The 17,585-nt window shown below is 37.2% G+C and overlaps 1 protein-coding gene across 1 annotated transcript in view; it reads right to left on the reverse strand.

The window, feature by feature from the left end:
• Positions 1-17,585, reverse strand: part of GALNT18 (polypeptide N-acetylgalactosaminyltransferase 18) — a 346,717-nt gene that overhangs the window by 65,626 nt on the left and 263,506 nt on the right. Inside the window, exon 6 of the mRNA XM_070957483.1 lies at positions 13,615-13,729. Within this exon, the coding sequence (XP_070813584.1) occupies positions 13,615-13,729 (115 nt within the window). The remainder of the gene's footprint in view (positions 1-13,614; positions 13,730-17,585) is intronic.

A 17,585-nucleotide genomic window follows, 5' to 3' on the forward strand; every position in this document is an offset into this window, starting at 1 on the left:
TTGTGGGTGAGAAAATAACCTAGGAAGATGTTGAGTCAGCTCCTGCCTTTGCTGTGTGCTCACAGCTTGACACAGGCAAACTATGACTCTCTAGGCAGGTGAGAACTATAGTCTATCAACATTTCTGTGGCCACATGTGCCTTATGCCCAGTGGAATCCATTTAACTCAGTCTTTGCAAAAGCTATGGATATTTCTGTATAAAGCCTAGGGCAAATAGAGTTGAACCACATTTGGAAAATATATTTCATACTTTTCCAAAGGCCTGCATATGCTCAGAAGTTTTCAAAAACTCCATCCAACTATGGTTATAATACATAGATGAAATAATCTACCTTCTAGAAAAAAAAAAAAATCCAGGAATTCAATATGAAAGGAGGACTCTAAACAGTAAAGTAATGGCTTTTGTATAAACCTCTTACCACCGTGTAGGTATAGTCTTTTATTCCATGCTAAATATAACTCAAGCATGGACATAGCATAATATCCTAAGCTTCATATGCATGGTAATAGCTTTTTCCATGCTTTTCTTCTCAGTCTGCTTCTTTCATCTTTTATAGGGCTTCAGTTTGGTGCTCTTTTAGAACTGGGTTTAATTCCACAAAGGACTAGCTTTCTTTCCGAAAACGGTTGCAACTAAGACCCAACTGCCTATAGGAAGCCAACGTCATCTCAGTGACATCAGTGGAGCTGGGTAGAGGTTTATTTAGAGAGGCCAGTCTAGTTTAAATAATTGAACAGGACATAAATCAGTGTCTGAATCAGAACTGTTAATCTAATTAACTGTTAATAATACTGTATTTTTAGGGGAAATTATTGGGATCTTTGGAGAGTACAGATTCCAGGCCACCATTCTCATCAGAAGTAGTAGTCTTCATTGTGTCCAGACATGGAAGCAATGTAAAGAAAAAATAATGGGTTAAGAAAAAACAATGAGTATATCCTATTTCTCTTTCTCTTAAAAATCAGTTATTATTATTATTAAGGGAACTGGAGATTGCATGAACTAAGACAGAGAAGAGGAATAGAAGAGCAAGGATAGAATGATCATAGATGAAAGGGAAATGGAAAAAGAAGAATTGAAGTTAGAGAACTCTTTAAAATACCAGATAGTCGCATGCTTGCCTAATATTTGCCTGCTAAGCTTGTTCACCAACCATTTTGCTGAGTAGCTTCATGATGAATTTTGCTGAATTTACTTCATGATGAATTTGACACCCTTCCAATTGCCTTCCTCAGTTTCAGTCTATGATCATTAGCATGCAATTTTCAGTGAAAGGGTCTGGATTTGGTACATTAAAGGATACTCATCTCATTTGGTACATGAATATATACTCATCTCTCTCCCACTGTAACCCCCAGATAATTCACTGATCACGATGATAAGAAAAGAAAAGAAATTGGCCAAAAAAAAAAAAATAATGAACGATGCCCCTTTTCTTTCAGTGCGTCAAACTAGTATTTGGATCAGATGTGAACTAGTTGTGTTACTCACCTTTTCTCGCTTGCAGAGCTTTTAAGTAATGTGCTTTCTTTCCCGCAAACACTGAGATCATAAAGATGATTCATAGACAATGGATAATGTTGCTACTATGTAAAAATATGCCTGCTGTAGCTACAGGAAGCCTACTAAGGCATTCATGGAGAAAGGAAAAGAACAGAGAATTGTGCCACTGGAGGCATGACACAGACAAATTGAGCCGGTCACTGGAATCAACTTTGCACAGAGAAAAAGGCAATTGGAAACACAGTAACAGAAAAATAATTCTTGCACTACTTTCAAAATAGGGCTGTTTCTGTCATGAAATGCCAATAATTTTAAAATCATATCTTCCCAATCCTTCAGGCAATAGAGTTCATGATATCCAGGCCACGAAGCACTTCTGTAATTATTCTAATCCCATGGAAATATACTGAGGAAACGTCAGCTAAATCCTAGCAAATATTTCAGATGTCAAACTTCTGCTCTATCTCATTAACAGAAAAAAGGCTGCAGATGAAGTTTTTCCCCACCAGTCTATCAACATGCTGAGGGGGAAAAAAACAACTTTTGCCTGCTTCTTAATATCTAGCAATTACAGCCTTGTACAGGAGGGTGCATAGTTGGCAATCTTATTTATGACAGTAACATATGAAACCTTTGTTTGATCTTTCTTAACATCCAGATATATACTGAATATATCAAAATCTATATACTGAAACAGATCTCCAATGCAGAAAGCAAAGAACCCTGTTTGAATCTCTAGAGCACAGGGATCAAACTTGATCACATCATGTGACGTATTGTAACCTATCATGACGGTTTTTGCCTTTGTGGAGCTGGGGTGGGCGTGGCCTGCGGGTGACCCGGATGGGCCTGCGGGCCACCAGTTTGACACCCCTGATCTAGAGTGGCTAGCAGTCAGTGAGAAGCAAAACACTTCACCATCAGAACAGAGTTCTCTAATTGTTCATCAACAGTTAGGGAGACAAAGCAGGCACTCTGTCATATGAGTGCCTGCTTTGAATGGATCCTCGCTGAATGGATCACATTGTTTTGTTTTTTAAATCCACAGATGCAGGCTGAGAAATAGTTACAATAATTTGAATAGACATCCAAAACAGCTCATCACAACAGAGAATACTAGCACGTGTACATTTTATGCAAACCTGTGCCATGCTTTTTGGCTTCTGAATTTGCTCTGTTTAGGCAATAGGCTCATTCTAGATGGGTGGGTAGGATGGGAGAATCAGGAAGAGACCTTTCCTCCCTACCTTATGTGAATAGAAGACTGCTGGATTTCTATTGTTCATTTTAGGAATAGCAATAGCAATACCACTTAGACTTATGCACTGCTTCATAGTGCTTTACAGCCCTCTCTAAGGCTGTTGCCCCCAACAATTTTACCCACCTCGGAAGGATGGAAGACTGAGTCAACCTTGAGCCTGGTGAGATTCGATCTGCCAAACTTCTGGCAACCAGTGATCAGTAGAGATAGCCTGCAGTACTGCACTCTAACCACTGCGCCACTGCGGCTCAGGAATTACTGCTGTGAAATGCTAGGACAAAAACTTAACATTGCAATATTATTTTTCTCTTGCCCATTACCCAGTAGACTAGAGAGCAGAGGAATTCTGAAGTACAATGAGGCATGGGAGAAGTAATTAAGGGCCAAGGAATTATAACAAGTAATAATAAAGATGGAGTGGTTTCTGTTACAGCAATGAGGCAAGAGACATGTATCTGAAGCAAAAGGTGAAAGGATGAAAGATAAATGACCAAAGTATCAGAAAGTTGCAGTGCCCTGCTACTGAAGTTAAGGTTTTGCAGAAGAAATTCTAATGCTCTACGATGCAGTTTATAATGGATGGACTTCTTGTTACAATGATTTATTTATAAACTCAGTTCTTTGCAAAGAACATTGTTTTTATGACTTTCTATAAAATTAACTTAAGATTGTGGTATAGTGCTTTTCTCTGACAAATTGATGCAACATGCAACTCATTTTATGGTTATCTGCATTTTGTTGTAGTTACATTTGCAAGTCTAAAAGCCTTGGAACTCTCATTTTCATAAGCTAGAAATAAGAGTAATCAAAGCAGGCTAATATCCATGTTATAATTATGCAATTATAAAGGATATATTGGCTGTTTACCTCGAAGAGTAATTATTATTCATAAATGCTGCAAGTCACTGATGCCCTATGCCTACCAAATGTTTTATAAATGCATATATCATTTTAGTAGATTGGAACCATTCTAGAACAATGAAGCTACTGTTTTTCCCTGAAAATAAGACCCTGTCTTATATTTTTTTGAACCCTGAAATAAGCGCTTGGCCTTACTGCCATGTGCTCAAAAACCCAATTGGGCTTATTAGCAGGGGATGTCTTATTTTGGGGGAAACAGGGTACCTCTGGAGCTGCAATTGTGAACAACCTCTGACATGTGTTACACCATATGACAACAGTAAAATAATAGAACAAATAAAATGATTCCACCACAATCACATTTATTAAAAAATAATGTATATATGGGAACTATAGTAAATAGACAAAAAGACATTTCATGATGTCCAGTAAATGTTCTTCTACATATAAAAAAAAAACAAACAATAAAATATTCTTATTTTTTCTTTTTCCTTATGGATTAAGGTTCCTTAGGGGCTCATCATTTCATTGAGCTCATTCATGTGTTGATTGGATTGTCTTTTCCTTAGCAACCCAGAAACACCAAGAACAGGCACAACATTTAAGTAGTTAAAGAGCTATCTCCAGCATTTTCCTAAGGACATTTATTTAAGTTAAGTTTACTTTATTGTCACTGCACCTCGTACAATGAAATTAAATGCCATTTTCAGTGTACATTATAACTATAAACATAAAACACAAACAAACATCCTTCACATTCTATACAATTGAATTGAAAACCCGATATTGCATTAGTATTGCACTATACAGTAGAATTCAATATAGTTGCTGCCCTGGGATAGAAGCTGTTTTTCAGCCTATTTGTCCTTGTTTTTATTATCCTGTACCGTCTGCCAGATGGTAAAAGTTAAAAAAAAAAAGGGTGCCCAGGATGAGATGGATCTTTAAGAATGTTTTGAAATTTCTTAAGGCAGTGAGAGCTATAAAGCTCTTCCAAGGAGGGGAGAGGGCAACCAATTATCCTCTGGGCAATGATGTTAACCCTCTGGAGTGCTGTCCTATCTGCCACTGTGTAATTGGCAAACCATACACAGATGCACTAAGTTAAAATACTCTCTATGGTGCAGTGGTAGAAGGTCACCAGCAGTTTTTCATTCAGTTGTTGTTTCCTAAGAAGTCTCAGGTAGTATAATCTCTGCTGGGCCCTTTTGACCAGTGCTGCAATGTGAGTGCCCCAGGTCAGGTCCTCTTTTATGATAGCACCCAGAAACTTAAAACTGGCCACTTGCTCCACTTGGTCTCCATTGAAAAGCAAGGGCTGGATGTTTGATCTATTCCTTCTATAGTCCACTATAAGCTCCTTGGTCTTATTGGTGTTAAGGACCAAGTTATTGTCTCCACACCACAAAAGCAACCGGTCCATCTGATCTCAATAGGCAGACTCATCCCACCCCCCGGAGATGAGTTCCACCATTGTTGAATCATCTGCAACTTTAGTAATAGTATTACTAGTGTGAGTGGGAATGCAGTCATGCACATAAAGAGTATAGAGTAAGGAACTCAATGCACAACCCTGTGGTGTACCAGTGTTAAGAATAAGGGCTGAAGAGATATGATTACCTAATCTGACCCTCTGAGAGAGGCCAGACAGAAATCCATAATCCAATTTAGGACTGAAATATGATTTATTTTAATCAGATTTACAAAGCAATGGTAGGGAGGTCAATTCAATTTTTCCAATTCAATATTTTCTCCTATACACAGGCTTTGCATGGTTTAAAACAGGGGCTGAAAATTTGTCTCTGTAGAACTGCCTGCAAATTTCTTTTTCCTCTCTGTCCAAAAGACATTAGCATCATTTAAGGCAAGAAATACAAGTCGGCTACATACTAAACCTTACAAAAAGATGAATATGAGTAAAAACAACTCTTTTTCACCAAAACAGAAAATCCAAGTAATTTTTTTTGGTTTTCTGCAGATAAAGGTTTGGGAGCCCTCCCAGCAACTAAAAAAATTGTTCACCTTAGTTTAAAGTTTAAATATTTTTAAGAGGAGACAGACAAAGTCATGGAACATTACTTTATTAATGACTGTTGGTCTTGATAGATGTATACTGTTTCTGGAAACATGGGGATTTATTTTTGTTGTTTGTCTAAAAATCAGACTAGACACCTGGCAACCACATGTCCATGTGGTTTTCCAGGCAACTTTTTGGAAGTAATTTGCCTCTGCCATCTTCCTAGGGCTGAGAGGGAATGAATGGTCCAAAGTCACCTAGCTAACTTTATGCCCAAACCAATATTAGAACAATGTTCTCCACCCATTGTCCAGCACTAACCATTAAACCAAATTGGCTTTCAGAATGATTAAGTTGAATATATTAGGTAATAGTTGATAAGAAGCAAAAGTAGAAGAGCACTATTACCCTCCTGCCAATTCTTATGAACTTCCTTAGCACATTAGATTGCTGAGTATATGATACTTGATATTGAACTAGATGAACCTTTGGCTAAAAGTATTCATCAGTTTGGCTGAATCCCAGTTCCCAAAACAGAATAGGATAATTCAGAATGAATTTTCTTTTTTCTGTGCTGAAGCAGGTAGGTCTGAACTTTTTCAAGGTGGGCATCTACAAAGTTATGATACTCTGCAGCCTTGGCAGGAAATTAACTTTTTGCATAAAATGACAGAATGGAAACGAAAGGGGGAGCATTATTATTTTTTATATAGAGAGAGGGAGGGAGGGAGAGGGACAGGGAGAGGGAGGGAGAGGGAAAGGTAGAGTGAGAGACAAAGAGAGAGACTGGTCCAGCCTCCCTTCTCTTCATCCAACATTACTTCACAATGACTGTCTTCAAATCACATCAAATAAATAAATAAATAACTTTATTGTCATTGTATGTGTATACACAGTATACCCATACAACGAAATTCACTTAACATCCAAAGATCAGGTCAACACACATAACAATCCCCAAACACACTCCCACCCACCACAATTCTCCACCCCTAAACCGCCCAAACATCCACACAACAGACCAAGTAATACTGTCCAACAGCTCACTGATGGTGGCTCTTTAGTTCATTGTTGAGTGCAATTATAGCTCTGGGATAAAAACTATTCAGAAAATATGTGGTCCAGAAGACAACAGTCCAAAAAGATTGTAAGCAGGATGGGAAGAGTCTCTGAGAATGTTATGCAACTTTCTCAAACAGCGAGATTCGAAGATGTCGTCCAGGGCTGGTAGCTGGAGTCCGATGATATTCTGGGCAGTTTTAATGATTCTCTGTAGAGCTTTTTTGTCCACTACAGAGCTACTCCCATACCATGCAAGAATGCTGTGTGTCAGGACACTCTCAATGGTGCTGCTATAGGAGGACAGAAGTAGATGCTGAGATAGATTTATCTTTCTGAGCAAATCACCCTTTGCTTTCAGGCAACCTCTGAGTTCCTAGTAAGTGGTGGTCGGGAAACACCAGATGAAGGTGAAGAAAGAGATCATTTTTTACCATTTTCTTTACAATGTAGTTATGTTTCATAGTTGCTCACCTCTGATCTGTAAAGGCCCTGTGACAATTGTTTTTGAGTGCATTGGGACTTGACATGATCCATTTTTATGGAAGAAGACCAGCAAATTAATCCCTGATTGTTTCACCTTAGTACAGTCAGCTCCATTTCTTTTTTTTAAAAAAGGACATATTAATCCTTATGGACACCTCTTTGTACGGACACCTTTTTCTATTGCCCACCTGTCCCCTCAGCCTATTTGATGGTGCTACCTGTGTTGCCCACAGCAAGAGAAACAATATTGCCAATTATCATTGCATCTGTATCTAAACAAATGAATAAGCATTTGAAAAGGACCAAAAATTTTTAAAGGGATGCAGCTCAAAAGCGACTACATGTATTTCTATAAATATGGGAAGCTTTGGCCTTCATAAACTTCAGATTTGTTTGAAAATTCTAAAACTATCACTCAAATTTATTGAGCAATTTAAAACTTTTTAAAATCTCCAGACACTTTTTCCTCAAGTTGTTCCTCTTGTGCATTTTGAGCTAGGAGCAAGGAATTTAAATCTCTACTTTTAAAGTCACTTTGTTTTCATGTTCATCATAACTCTTACTTTTTTTTTTTGTTGTTGTTGTTCTTTGGACTATTTCCCAGGGGAAAATTTTCAATGTACAAACATCAATCCATGACTTTTAATCTAACTGTATCTTAAAATTATGGCGTATGTAGTGATCTTTTCCCTTTATTTTGGAAGGTATTTTTCATAAGCAAATGGACATCTTGTTAACTTTCCCAAGATTCATTTCTTAGTTGCAAACCTATTCTACATAGGGGACAAAACAGTTGTTAGACATTTGCATTGTCTAACAACTATGGTACTATTGCTTCTCATAAGATTGCATTATAAATATTCATTTATTTATATTCAGTTATAACTAAGGTTAGTTATGAACACTATGTGAAATGCTAGATATATTGTTGGAATTATCAGTCCATTATAGCTCTGTAGTTTATTTTGATGCTATTAAAGCACTGTAGTGTATTTTGATGCAGCTAAAAGGGGGGGAAATTGCTACCCTTGCACACTATGGAGTTTCAACTGGGAATATATTTTTATATAGCTAAGGTTGGGCATCTGTGGAGTGATTAGAAAAATAATTTCTAATTTTTTTTAATGACCCAGCACAAAATCATGTGCCTTTATCTTGCCCTGTCCATCAGTGTTAACGTCATTACTGGGCAAGCTGAATTGTCTGCCCAGCATATTACTTGGGAGATTTGCAGCCATATTCTGTCATGAAAATTATTAGGAAGGTCTCATAAGGATGATTGATTAAATTCCTTGCCAGTGAACAGGACTATCAAGTCATTCAGCTCAACAAACTTTGCACAATTTCGAAAAGAGAAGCCAGTTTTCTGTGGAGCTGTTCCAATTCTGTCTTGGCTCACTGATGGCTGCTATGGAAGATGTAGCCATCTCTTGCCTCTAATATATTTTTGTAAAGAATTTGCCCTTTCATCTGTTGACATTTATTAATCTGAGGAAAAACAAGGATTAGAGAATATAGAATAAAAGTGATTATAGAGTTTTTTTGTTGCCTTCACTATGTATGAAGTTTTACATAGACAATTGTGTCTTCTTTTGAGAGCCAGTTTGATTATTGATTGAGGCATCAGATCAGAAAATTTTGAGTTCTAGTCCCATTTTAGGTAGAAAGCCACCTGGGTGATCTTGGGCCAATCATTTCTCTCAGCCCTAGGAAAATGGAGGAAATGGCAAACCATTTCTGAGAAAATTGCAGGGATGTGTTCAGGAATTAGATATGACTGAATGGAAGCAAAATAATAATAATAATAAATAATAATAATAATAATAATAATAATAATAATAATAATAATAAAATTTTCTCAGCTTTAAACATCATAAGCACAACATCGGAAAAGGACTTTGACAACATCCTAAATATGGGCCAGCAGTGTAGAAGATCTGCTAGAAAGGCTAATTAATATGTTATGGTATTTAGTAATGGGCCAAAAAGAAGGCCATCCAAAACAGAACCATATGAGTGGACAGTCCTTCGATTCAGCTGGGTCTAATCTGTGGAAAATTTAAAAGCCAGTACCAACTTTTGCAATGAGCCCAGAAATGCACAGCTAGCTAATATATTATAATATAACTCAATAACTTTGCTACAGTGATGATATAAATAGCCACATTCTGGAAAAAGTGATGTTTGTTCCCTACAAGGAGTAAATTCAGAATAAGATCTGAAAAAAATTAAAGCATGCCTAATCAATTCTAGTTCAGCTTTCCCCATATATAGCCACATGCTAAACAAAGTTGATAAAAGACATTAATTAAGACTTCTACCAATTGCATTCTGTTAATACAGAGAGGAAAAACCTCAAAGGAAGATTAGAATAACCTCCGACTTGGCTTTTCAGAAGGAAAAAAATTATATTCTTCTATCCAGCTAAGAACATCACCCAACATTTTTGTCCCTTTCTAGAAATGTAGGAATTCTGGGAGTTAAAGTCCATACGCTGTAAAGGGGCCATAGTTGCCCACCCCTGTTCTAGAGGATTACTGTGTGGAAATCATATAGAACTGTATGTTGTTTTCACATTGATTGATTGATTTTATTTATTTATAATTTAATTTATATACCGCCCTTCTCCCGAAGGACTCAGGGCAGTGTACAGCCAGTTAAAACATAAGATACAAACAACAGTTTTAAAATAGTTAAAAGTATTAAACAATTTCGGCCCAAATTTAAAACCCAAAATTTAAAACACCCAATTTAAAATCAATTACATAGATAGCCCTGCCTGACAGAACAGCAGGGTCTTAAGGGCACAGCGAAACACACGGAGGTCAGAGATCTTGCATATTTCTGGGGGCAGTTCGTTCCACAGGGCAGGAACTCCCACAGAGAAGGCCCTTCCCCTGGGTATCACCAGCTGACATAACTTGGCCGATGGCACCCTGAGGAGTCCCTCTCTGTGAGAGCAAATTGGCCGGTGGGAGGCTACTGGTGGTAGAAGACGGTCTCGAAGGTACCCAGATCCTAAGCCATAGAGCACTTTAAAGGTGGTAACCAACACCTTGAATCGCACCAGGAAGACCACTGGGAGCCAGTGCAGCTCGCGCAGGAGAGGTGTCACATGGGCGCAATGAGTTGCGCCCATAACCACCTGCGCAGCTGCATTCTGGACCAGTTGGAGCTTCCAAGTGCTCTTCAAGGGAAGCCCCATGTAGAGAGCATTACAGTAGTCCAACCGGGAGGTGACAAGGGAGTGAGTGACCTTACGTAAGGCATCCCGGTCCAAAAAGGGCCGCAACTGGTGGATCAGGCGAACCTGATAAAAAGCCCCTCTGGCCACGGCCGTCATATGTTCTTCTAAAGGCAGCTGTGGATCCAGGAGGACACCCAGATTGCGAGCCCTCTCTGTGGGGGGTAAAAATTCACCCCCAATAGTCAGCGATGGCACCAGCTGACTATATCGGGATGCGGAAGCCACAGCCATTCGGTCTTGGAAGGGTTGAGTCTGAGCCTATTTCTCCCCATCCAGACCCGCACGGCCTCCAGGCAGCGGGACATCACATCAAGGGCATCATTGGGGTGGTTTGGGGATACTGCCCCTCATGCTTTCAGATAACTCTGTGCAATGGTTGCAAGCAGATGATTAATGACAAAAGATGCTGATTGCCTAAAAACAATTGTACCTAGACAACACACTATTTGATGGAAATTGATTTTTTTTATGTTATATAAATAAAATAAATAAAACATGGGGAGAAATGACAAAGGATGCAATGTAGACTATTATGTTAGATATAAGATTATGGGATACAGCCCGGGCGTCAAACTCATGGCATCACGTGACATATTGCGATGTGTTTTCCCTTCCCGGAGCTGGGGTGGGTGTGGCCTGTGCGTGATGCATCTGGCCCGTGGGATACACCATAAGTTCCCAAGCACAAGCTTCTGACCAACCAAGAATGATAAGATATATCAAAAGCCTATTTCTCTTAAACTCATCCCAGTCAGCCATGCCTTGAAAACTGTGGTTTTTAGACAATTACTATAAATTAAGATAATAAAAGCCACTGAAGGGGAAGATGCAATGCGTGCAATTAAATTTTATATAATGTTACCCCCACCTTTAGTAAATGATTGAAATAATCCTGCCATTAAATACTTTGGGATGTGTGTGTTATGGATGGAACCCCAAAACCAGGGGTGAAATCCAGCAAGTTTTAACAGATTCTGGAGAATCGGTAGCAGAAACTTTGAGTAGTTCAGAGAACCGGCAAATATCACCTCTGGCTGGCCCCAGAGTGGGGTGGGAATGGAGATTTTGCAATATCCTTGCCCTGGAGTGGGGTGGGAATGGAGATTTTGCAATATCCTTCCCCTGCCATGCCCACCAAGCCACACCCACAGAACCGGTAGGGAAAAAAATTGGATTTCACCCCTGCCCAAAAACATTAGTCATAAGAATAACAATGAATCTAGGAACAGACATACTATTTAGAAGACTTTATGAAGCAGGCAGCCAAGCAGGCAGCCATCTGGAATTTGAAGCCATTGTTAAAATAACAAGGTGCTAACAAGATAAGTGAAAGTGTTGTCCACAAGAATGTAAAGCAGCTGCTCAGAGATTAACAGGGAAAAGAATTATGGTGGCAGTGCGGGGAACCAATCTCTTCTAGAGAAATATCTGAAGGGGCATAATGTAAAAGGCCTCTTGCACTAAAGAACCTCTATTTTTTTTAACGTGTTGATTTAATTTACCTTGCATTCTATAGACTACTCGCAGAAGCCAAAAGAATAATCAAATATACCAGTTGCAGAGAAAATTAACCAATATTTTTTCCTGACCCAGTATAATTGCAATATACCCAATCCAATGAATGCCTTGATTTTTAAATGTCTATAAAGAGGTTCCGTAACCCCCACATCTTTCCTACCTCGGGCTAACCATAAAAGTCAATAAATCACTACATGTTTCTAAATAAGTATGTCTCTGTCTCTAGTTCAAACCAACCCCACTGAGGGAATAAGTTTTTGAACTAAAAAACATGGTCCCATTTTTTAAAATACAGTGATTTGGAAAAAAAACCCGACCCGCTATCTTCCTAGGAATACTTTTACTCACTATAAAAATCAGCTGGACTGCTAAAAAGTCAACAAGATTATATTTTGTGAGGAAAATGTTGAGATACCAAAATCATATAGACTGTGACTAATCTATATGTCTTATCTGTGGAATAGAAATTGTATCATTATGATACAGCAAAGCGAGAGAAGGAATGACATATTATCCATCTCATCGTTTGGCTGATTCTAAAATAGTTCCACTATCTTAAACAAGCAAGGGTATCTTGGAGAAACATTTTTTCCTGCACAACGATAAAAGTTTATAGTTCACCCCTTTTTAAAATGTGTAAATAATTCTACACTTTGATTTTGCAGTAAATTCTATTTTCAAGGCTATACAAGGTAACGTCTAAATGATACTCAAACCCATGTATCTCATTACATCTGCTCAGTGATGCTGTGGGTGCAAACATACTTCTAAATAAAATGGCTATGAAGAAAACAATTACCCAGTTTTCCTGTCTGAACAAGGAAATATGAGATGTTCAAAATTTACCTGTGCTGATAAATATGGTATTATAAATATGTTGATGACTTCAAGTAATTTACATAGATCAAAAGAACTGGAGGATTACAGTTTTTAGTGGAAAATTCCCAACCGATGGAGGTGCATATTCTGCTAAACACAATTATACTATTTATTTATTTAACATATTTAAATAGCTCCCCATCTTATACCAAACTCTGGCACACCCAATCAAGAATTAAAATAATATCAATATAAAACAAAATGAAAACCGTAATAAAACTATTAATATCATAAAAATAAAAAATATATAAAACTGGTGCCAAGTTCAGCTTTTGAAAGGCAGTCACTACATATTAGAGGACAATGCAATGATCCAGAATTAGTATAGACTAAAATGGTAATACTGTATGTATAGTTAAAATCTTATGAGCACATGACTGTGGACTGGAATACTCAAAGACATAATCCAAAACTTAATCAGGTATCTTTTGAAAAGATATCCTATATAACAGTAACAGTTTTTGCTAACATTTAAATAAGTTTGGTAATATAGTTTTTGACTTTTTCCATGTAAGGAACCAAATATGCAAAGAGACAGCTCAGGAATATATTATTTACATTTAGTAATATTGCGTTCTTCAGCTTTCCAATACATAAACAATATTATTGTCAACATTAAAATTGAAGGTTAATTTTATCAAAAATCACTAAATCCTGTAAAAATGCATGTTTCTAAGCCTTTGTTTTTATCGTTTGTGATGCTTACGTATACCAAATAAATAAAAAGAATTTGTTTATTGAACAATTTTTTTATTTGTTTAAGAATTTGATGATTCCTTACTCTGATCCCAAGTTCCACGTTTTCACCTCCATAGATCTCCATGCCTTCATCTAGTAGACCAATTTCTTGGAAATACTCCCTGTCTACTATGAAACATCCAATCAGTGCCGGACTCCTGAAAAAAAAAGCAACAATGGAAACATACAAATTGATTTTGGATGTATATCATTTAAGGCAAGCCCACAATTTTATGAACTCAGAGAAGTTCATTGTCTCATCTTCAGCTATAAGATAAATTAACATGAACCTTATTAAAAAAACATTTGCTTTTTTACATTAACGAAGTTGTTCCTTTCTCAGCTAGTTAAAAATCCTTACTCATTTTTAATACTAGTAAGATGTTCCATATTGTGGTATTTATTTATTAATTTCATCAATTTATATGCTGTAGCCTCTCATCCCTTTCTAGGACTTAAGCACAGAAACATATGAATAATGACAAAACTACTAAAGAATTCCACTCTTTGGTCTCTATTTCTCAAATCCTCAAAGCACATGAAAAGAAAATTGGAATCCAATACAATTAAAGGAAAATCAGTTGGGGAAACTGATCTCCATCCCAATCCCTTTTCAACAACAGGCAGATAGTTTTATTATGTCCTTGTCAAGGTTCCGATTGTAATTTTCCTTTGGAAGTCTCATTTTTCTTCAAAAATTCCTAGGTAAACACCAATTAAACTCCAGTCTTTCCAATAGTTCCCAAGTAACAGAATCAATAGCTCTCCAGAATGTTTGCCTTAATTGTGAATGTCATGCAAATCTTTCATTAAGATGACATGAACAGAAATGTGACTGTATTGGAAGCAGCAACCAAATTTATAACCACAATTTATATATCTGTCTCTCTCTGTGCATGTTATGTTCACAATTTTCAATAAAAGAATGGGTAAGAGAATGGAAAGCTATCGGGCAATCACAATCTTGCTCTCTTCTGTCCAAGATTTTACTTTACTTTACTTTACCTCCTTTCTAACATAAGGAGGAGCTTTCATCCTCCTTATGTTTAAACGATCAGGAAAGCAATGAAAAAAGTAGGAAGGACAAACTGCATTATGCATACTTGACTTTCACATGACTGAGAATGAAAATAGCACAGGGTTAGCATTTACATGCTAACATGTACACACTGTTATATGTATAAAAACTGCAATGGGTCTTTCTATACATGTGATAGATCAGTGTAGCACTTCAGATTCAAAAGATACCGGTACTTGGGAGCACATGGGACACTTGTTTTGCAACACCTTAAAATAAACAAGTGCTTTTTGCAGCTGTTGTGTAATTCCCTGGAAAGTATGAATTTGGTTGAAAGAGTTGCAGACAGGTCCAATTTGTCCATTATTCTGCATTCAAAAGCATCATCTGCTTTTGAATCTGATGTACTACACTGCCCTCTCTCTCTCTCCCTCTCTCTCTCTTTCTCTCTCTCTCTCTCTCTCCTATTAAAACTAGTAACAGTTGGTAACACATATTAGATGCCAATGCTATCAAAATATAAGACTGATGTACGTATTCAACACAGCTTGAACCCAACGTGGTGTATCCACTACTTATGGCCCTCAGCAACTCATTGCATTGTGCTTCCATCCTTTTGCAGCCATTTCAATTATACTGCCATGCAATGGCCGAACATATCTTCAGGAAAGACCAGACAATTTGGCAACCAGTCTGATGAAGTCAGCAAAAGTGGGAGACAGGGCCCCAGGGTATTTATATAGCAAGGAAGAAAAGAGTGTTAATTCATTTTTTTAAAAATCCTAGTGAATACTTTGACATGCAGAGACAAAGACAGAAATGTCACTATTATCATTATGAGAGCAGGAGAGGAGCATGGGGGACAACTGGATTCTAATTAAAGGAGTTCAAGGGTTGTGACAATGATGTCACAACATTATGACAATGATGATCAAGCTGTAATAAGGTGAGGCATCTGTTCTTGATGTGATCATAAGATTTCTAAAATCACAAGTCCTAAAATTTCCCTTTTCTCCTTATGCAGATCAGACTCTCTGCGATGATAACAAAACTATAGGAGGCTGGAATGAAGAAAACACCTGTCAATCACTAATATTATCCTTTGGATCTGTAATGAGCCCTTGATTTCCTTTACTGTTCAATAAAGTAGCTTGAAGAATATTCTAAAGAATGCTAATGCCAAAGCATTCATATTTTTATTCTATTTATTCCATTAACGTGTCCTTCCCTTTACTTACAAATAATTAAATTACTCTACTACTATAATTGAATTTTGATAGGAAAAACGTAAACAGCGTTAAACAATTCCTGCTGTTTAAGATGAACATGTCTATCACCTCCTAGTCTTCATTCATGTGACAATATTAAATCACAGTTAGTGGTTGTTCCACATATACATGCAATTGAAATGTAAGCAGCTACCATTTCTAGTTAGCATGACTGCAATTTGAAACTAGTTTTACATTTGGCCAGCACACTGAACTATCAAAGAGCCACTAATCATAGTTAGATCACTATTATGGGGGGGGACATGGTTGACCATGACATGAAAATTATCCCAATTTGTCATGACATAAATATGTTTTTACTAAAAGTGAAAATGTCTCAATAGACAGCCACAGGGCATTAACAACTACCTTATGCCATATACTTCCAACCTTTCACATTTCATTCTTTCAGATCCTGGAGTGAGTTTCTAGACTTTATGTAGTATCCCTCGGTCATCTAGGTGATTGATCTCCCTTTAATCTCCCTTGTGATCTATAAATTAGCACTACAAATCAGAGTTGTCCACAGGATTGAAAACTTTCTTCAAAATGATAAGGAGCGCTGTGCCATAAGCTCTGCCACTTTCATGCATGCAACATCATGATGTATATACAAAAGGTATGAAGGTTTTGTCACACTATCATGATGGTGCTTTTTTCATTCGTACCTAACCCTCTGTGGACCTCTCTGTATGAAACCCAGAAGAGCCACAGGCACTGATACAAGTGCAGAACAGTAATCTTATTTCTTATTGACTTTTAATACGATGCCAAATTTTGTCCTGCAGTATTTCAAAGTTTTCTGCCACAGTGAAAGATTTTGCTACTTTATTCCCAGGTTGCTCAGAATTCATTTTGAGTTTCTCTCGATAAGAATTTTGGAGCTTACTTTACTGCTGGCAGGAGGCTAATACTGATGCTTTTTGTTATATGTTTTCCTATCAGGCTGAAGCTTCCCCAGATGCTCAAACTTCCTAAAGTAAAAAAGTCCTTAAGAAGGTGATTCCTTATGATGCTTCCCTTGAGATTTAATGGAAATGTAAGAAGACTGCTGGAAAAGCCAGATCACCCACATGCACATCTTGTACAGCTAAACTGGAACTAGAACAAAATTTTCCATCCATGCAAATTTCATAAAATACTCTTCTCTTTTGCAAACAAAATAAACACATTTTTTTTTCATGAAATTGAAATTAAAAATGATCACATATGTAGTTTTTCTTCACGATACTGTCTATATAGGGATATATAGTACTATGCTGTAGAGTGGCTCCAGTTATCTCATTTAAATATTGGCAGGAATCTGTTCCAGGTGTCTTCAAGATAGAAACATATTTTTATAGCATTTTCTGCCATAATTGGGAAACTAGCATTTCAAATGTGGATTCTTTTAGAATGCTTCAACTGCAGAGTTGACTTTCCTCCTTATAATATAATGTTGTAAGTGGACAAAAGAATTATCAAGATTGTAGAGTTAGTGATCAGTGTATGGTTGATGACAAATTCACTCTTCTCTTAACATTTACGTTTTCATAACATTTACACAAAGTCTAGAGATTGTTGCAGAAACAACTTGATACTTCTTCCAGTCAATTTCCTGCTGATGTTATGATTGTTGTGGACAACTTATCGAATAATGTACATGATATCACTTACTACAAGATACGGTATAATTGCAGAAGGGAAGACTTCTGCCTCAGTTATAATATTGCAAAAACAGCTTTAGTG

This window comes from Pituophis catenifer, unplaced genomic scaffold (assembly GCF_029215685.1).
Source record: "Pituophis catenifer annectens isolate HBS135680 unplaced genomic scaffold, rPitCat1.0.hap2 SCAF_1, whole genome shotgun sequence".
In the NCBI taxonomy this organism is placed as follows: domain Eukaryota; kingdom Metazoa; phylum Chordata; class Lepidosauria; order Squamata; family Colubridae; genus Pituophis; species Pituophis catenifer.